The sequence below is a fragment of the Astyanax mexicanus genome, chromosome 25, assembly GCF_023375975.1.
Source record: "Astyanax mexicanus isolate ESR-SI-001 chromosome 25, AstMex3_surface, whole genome shotgun sequence".
NCBI lineage: Eukaryota > Metazoa > Chordata > Actinopteri > Characiformes > Acestrorhamphidae > Astyanax > Astyanax mexicanus.
The window spans coordinates 19,466,217-19,472,248 of record NC_064432.1 but is presented as its reverse complement, the minus strand read 5'-3'; the positions used below and the strand labels follow the sequence as shown (position 1 = coordinate 19,472,248).

General features: G+C 38.5%; 1 protein-coding gene across 35 annotated transcripts in view; it reads right to left on the bottom strand.

The window, feature by feature from the left end:
- LOC103034479 (protein tyrosine phosphatase receptor type D) overlaps positions 1-6,032 on the bottom strand; it is a 535,243-nt gene that overhangs the window by 64,747 nt on the left and 464,464 nt on the right. For 20 of the 35 annotated variants that reach the window (XM_022681944.2, XM_022681952.2, XM_022681953.2 and 17 more), the window contains 3 exons: positions 5,479-5,579; positions 4,488-4,744; positions 2,370-2,463 (listed from right to left, as the gene is read on the bottom strand). In XM_022681944.2, coding sequence (XP_022537665.1) covers positions 2,370-2,463; positions 4,488-4,744; positions 5,479-5,579 — 452 coding nt within the window. The remainder of the gene's footprint in view (positions 1-2,369; positions 2,464-4,487; positions 4,745-5,478; positions 5,580-6,032) is intronic. The other 15 variants (XM_022681947.2, XM_049472528.1, XM_049472529.1 and 12 more) reach the window with 1 other exon arrangement.

Here is a 6,032-nt window from a genome sequence, read left to right as displayed (position 1 = left end):
CTAAAGCAAACAGGCAGATTCTAAATAATAACTGAAGGGTGTTAATGAGGCTCCAGAGATGAAAAATGACTGCAGGTGCATCTTCCGGATCTTTACACCTGAATTTAACATTAGAATTTTGCGTCTGGATACTATTTGGATGTACCAGACCAGATTCTGCTTGCACTTAAATGCGTCTCCAGTGTGACCAGACGAGACACAATTTTACTTTCCTCCATACAAATCTCAACAACATGAACATGATTTGCCTTTGTCGTTAGGTTAGCTGTAGTAGGTAAAGTTTAGGTTTGGATTGAGTTGTAGTAGGTTAAATTTAGGTTTAGGGTTGAGGTGTACTTAAACTTATGACACCACAGCCCTAACATTAACCTACTACACCTCAACCCTAAACCTAAACTTAACCTAAACTTCATCCTTCAACCTAAACCCCAACTGAACCTATATTTTAAGCTAAACCTAACCTACTACACCTCAACCTAAAGCTAAACTTAATATACTATCCCTCAACCTAAATATTAACCTAATCTTAACATAGACATCAAACCTTAACCTAACATAGTACCCCAAGACTCGACCCTAAACTTAATATACAGCTCAACCTTAAATCTAAACTAAATCACCACCTCAACCTAAACAGCTCAATACAACATAAACTTAGCAAACCGCACTCTAAACTTTACACATCAACCTCAACCCAAACCTAATATAATCCCCACCTCAATGTGAAATTCAACCTACTATCTAAAATCTAAACCTACACTTCAACATAAACCTATACTTAATTATCCCTCAATCCAAACCCATGTTTACTCAACTCCACCACAACCCGAACATAAACATATCCTACTACCTCATGATGAATTTGAAACCCAAGCGTTCCCTAAACCCACTACTCTGAACGCTATAAAGACCTTTTTCTCTTACTGAGTCGAAGGAAACATGAGTTAGAGCTTTATGGTGTATTCCGTGGTAGATTGCTGCTGCCTGATGTTGATGTTATTTCTAAACTACACAATACTGTGCAAAAAAAAAAAAAAAAAAAACGTTGACATGTTTCCCTTCATGTTTTATGGCCTGACATATCTTCAGTATGTAAAAAGCACATCAAATATTTACTCCGGTTCTGAAATAATACGACACGGTCGGTGTAATGTGTGATAAAATTTTCTCTCCCTCTTATTTCCTCTCTCTCTTTTCACCCTCTCTTAATCATCAATGTCTGCACTTCAAAAGAAGAGGCAACATATTATGGTGTTAGCGCTAGTGCTGTGTCCATTAGCCTATCAGGCACCATTTGCATATGAATATGGCTCTGCTAGCTGCTCTCCAGAATGTGGGCAGCAGAGGCGGTGTGACAGAATCACTGGGCTAAGAGCATTGAACTCTCTCCCTCTCTCTCCCGCTCTCTCTCCCTTTTCTAAAGCCACACTGAATGGCCATTCTGCAGGAGCTGGAGTGCAGCTACTTTTCTGTGCTGTCATCACTGTCGCTAATGCTCAGACTCTACAGCTTCAATATGTCACAAAAACTGTTTTGATGAAACTTCTGAGGAAAGTGGGAGTAACCGTGAGATATACTCTACTCTTCAGAAGTTTTAGAATCAGTAACTTCAGTAAGTTCATGTTATATGGTGGAACATATATATATGTATATAAAAATCCATGCATGGATCCATTGCATGATGCCAGATCACCTTTGGTCTTTATTACAGGCCCTTTGACAGCCAAACGTTACATTAATAGAGTCCTGCAACCACTGGCCTGAGCTTCCCAATTATCGTGTCACCTGTTATTTATACATATATGACTAAAAGTGCACCCCAACATATTATATATCATATTTATATAGAGCAATTATGATCATTTAAAACAGGTGAAATTATTGGTGAAATTATTAAAACAGTCTGCTTCTGCACTGTAGATGTATCAATAAAATTGTTCATTAGTATTTCAATGATAGTCTATGCTTTTATTATATCACAGATGGCTAAAGTATGAAGTATAGTAACCTAAAATCCTGGTCCTGGATTTTAGTGTTTTAACCTTGCTCCCTGATCTCATCACACCTGACCCAGATAATATACTAATTTACATTCCTATATCATAAGGAATTAACCAAACTCCATGAGTCACTTTCCCAGACAGGGATTAAGTCTGGTCTTACAATATATTTTTCTTTCGATGTAAAATCTCTATTCAAAATGCAGTGTAGTCGAGGACTATGCTTAATTCCTGTCTAGAAAACTTCCTCCATATGTAGCAATATATGTCAAACCATAATGTTATACATACTGTGTAGTCCTTGTGCTTTCAAAATAGTGGAAAGTAGGGAAAAATAAATAAATAAATGAATGATTAAATTATCCATACCTCTTCTAGATTCATCTCATCCGGACTGTCCCAGGGTTTGGCAAACTTCCCTGTGCGCTGTTTCTTCAAAGGGACCACCACAATGTAGTATCCCCTAGGGAGAGAAAATTACCATTAAATCATGACCTTTAAATTTGAGTAATTCTGTATTTATCTTGTTTTGTCCAATGTACCATTTTCTCTTTGTGCCTTAGGAAAGTGTTTGTTCATTCAGGAAAAAGGAATGAAGAACTAGGAACACTTTTGTCTACTGAGGGCTTTCTTTATAGAACCAGACTGTCCGCTGAGATTAGCTAATCAATATGCGTAGGCTTTTTCCTAATCCACTTCAAACAACACTGGATTAAACAACACATTCAATAGCAGACGAAAGAAAATGCGGACGCAAAGGTCTGAACGTGTCACCAGCGACCCGACACAGAATGACTGCTCATTCTGCTGCACGTCTTTCCTCCTGCGCTTACTTAGATCTCACTGAGAAGCCATTAGCGCCGTTAGCGTCTCGCTAAAACCTTGGCTAGCTCCTGGAAGGATGAAGAGAGGAGGTTTTCTGGCGGTGTCTTGCCTGTCTGGCAGAGATGAGAGGGGTTTCCCCGTGAACAGGGAGGGCAGAGAGATAAAGGCGATGCCAAGGTTAGGAGGACTGGGTTGGACATGACATTGCTAGCGCTAGCCAGGAAGGCCGAGTGGTGCAGTGAGGGAGGCTAATGGCTGGCTAATTAGCTTAAGCCCTGGCAGTGAGAAGAGAAAAGAGTGGAGGGATCAAAGAAAAAAAAAAAGAGATGGACAAAGCAAAGAGCCAGAAAGAGAGCAAGACAAAATGAGAGAGAGAGAGAGAGAGAGAGAGAGAGAGAGAGAGAGAGAGAGAGAGACTGTTGGGAATAAGAAGTTGGCAAGAAAGAGAGAGAGAGATGCTAAGCTGCAAGACCAACTGTCTATTCAGATAAACCAGACATTCCAACAGACAGATCCTTTTTTTTGGCCTTTCACACATTTCCAGTTTCACAGAACACTAAGAAATAAATAACTGTTGATTGAATTAAAATTTCATGTCTTTATTTTAGGTTGATTTGGTTGATATATGAATCAATGCACTGTAAAAAATATTAATCTGCAGTAGTAGCCTATTTTAAGTAGCAATTACACACTTGAGTTAGCGTGCAAGTTCAAGTTAAACACTCAATCTAACTCGAATCATACAATATGCAACAACACTATTACTACAATCTATTAAAAGAGGGAATATATACAGTTCTGGTAAAAATAAGAGAGCACTTAAAAATGATGAGTTTCTTTGATTTTACCAAATTGAAAACCTCTGGAATGTAATCAAGAGGAAGATGGATGATGACAAGCCACCAAACCAAACTGAACTGCTTGAATTTTTGCACCAGGAGTGGCATAAAGTTATCCAAAAGCAGTGTGTAAGACTGTTGGAGGGGAACACGCCAAGATGCATAAAAACTGTGATTAAACCAGGGTTATTCAAACAAATATTAATTTCTGAATTCTTAAAACTTTGAACTCGTTTTTTTGTTATTTTAGCCATTTCTCATTTTCTGCAAATAAATAAATACTCTAAATGAAAATATTTTTATTTGGAATTTGGGAGAAATGTTGTCCGTAGTTTATAGAATAAAACATCAATGTTTATTGTACTCCAACATAAACCTATAAATAGCAAAATCAGAGAAACTGATTCAGAAACTGTAGTGGTCTCTTAATTTTTCCCAGAGCTGTGATGTGATTGGCTGAAAAATATTCAAAGAGTGCCTGTATTGCTTAATAATGGCACTCTAACTGAAGTTCCTCAACTATTACTTATACACACAACCTACCAACAACTCTGATCTCTCAGTCACTGCAAACCTTTACTATTAGTGCCTTTACTATATTTTATCTGATACTGTAATAATTAAAAATGAAAACTAAAATGAAAAATAAGCTAATTGTAGATTTTGCAGTGTTGTTCATACAGATGATAGGTGATCAGTTAGCAGGACATCCAATTAGAGACAGCTTGATCTGTTGCACCATGTAAGGTAGAAGGTTTTTAATTTAATTTAATTAATATGAATACGTACTGTATTTCTAACAGTGTTGGAAACCTTCACTCACCTGACTTTCTCTGAGGTCTGCACAGAGGGCAGCTGCACTGTGACCATGCCGTCAGAGTTGGTCTTGCCGATCAGGTAGGGTTTGGTGCGCAGGATGTCTGGGGCAGTCATGGTTGAAACCCGGTGCTGTAAACCGCCGGCGCTGTTTCCACGGTTGGTGAGGAGGAAGGAGTACTGCGTCTCCGGCTGCAGGTTGGTGATCAGCTTCTGGGTGAGTTTTCCATCCACTTCCACACTTTGTCCATTATCGTACAGAATCTGCAGAGACAAAGATAAGACACCACAAAGAATTAGAATGCAAGCATGCTAAATCACTTAGTGAATAACCCACCCACCATAAACTATGTATAATTTAATGTATATGTTATTCACACTAGATTAATTGACGTTGATCTTATTCCAGTTCAACTCTGCAGTGCCTACAGGTGATGCAATAACTTGATCGATCACTTATTCAACCAGCATCTTCTGGTTAAGGACAAGGATGCTACAACTGGTACAATAACGACTGCAATTTATAATATTTTGGTCAAGTTACAAGTACAAGATAAAAAAAAAAAAAAATATATATATATATATATATATATATATATATATATATTCTAAAAAGTTCTTCTAAAACTGTAACGCTCATGTATACATTGGTATCATCTTGGTTTTATATATCCTTTAATGGGAAAGACATTAGGATCTGAAGGATCATGGGTATTCTGGGGAACTTCCACAGTACCTCTGTCCTTGAAACATTTCTAAATTTCTTTAAGCAAAAAAAATCCCTCTGAATAGGGATTGATTTTGCAAGGTCTCAGCAAATTCTCATGAACTGTAAGCATTGGTAACATAAAAAAGGTTATTCTATGGGAATTTTAATAAAAAAAATCTTATAGAGTCACTGCTTAAATTGATGATGTCAAGTAAAATATGATTTCAGAATACATGAAAAGTGTTTCAACATTAAGTTCAACTTTTTGGATTTTGTAGAATTCTCTTACAGTAAATGGTTGAGCAGGGTTGTAGTTGTCGGGAATCTCCCAGGTTAGCAGCACTGAGGTCTTCATGGCAGCTTTCACGTGAAAATTTTTTGCAAACACTGCTAAAAGAAAGGTGGAGCAGATGATTTAGACAAACATGGCCGACACAGAAACATCCTCTACTGTCTACTCCTGTAAGAGGAGGGGCCGAACATTAGGGCCTTACCTTGGGTAACATTTTTGGCTTCTACAGCGCCGCTTAAAGAGGGCTAGCCCAGTACCTTCTTTGTCTTACCTTTCTTTACCCGGAAGCTTGCTACCACTTGCTTACCCATTTCTAGGCTTTCTGTTTGGAGACGCTAACTACAGTTTCACATGAGGAAGCTATGGTTAGGGCTAATCCCCGGGTAACTCCAGGCTAATCCTGGACACTCTAGCTTCCACATCCCTTCCGTAACCCGTCGCTTGCTTGCTGAGGTAGCTTGTTGGGTAAGGTTGAGCAAGGTTGGAAGAAGAGGCTGGTTGGTCTGAGGCTGATTTGAGGGGGTTTTGGACGGGTTAGGGTAGGCCTCCTA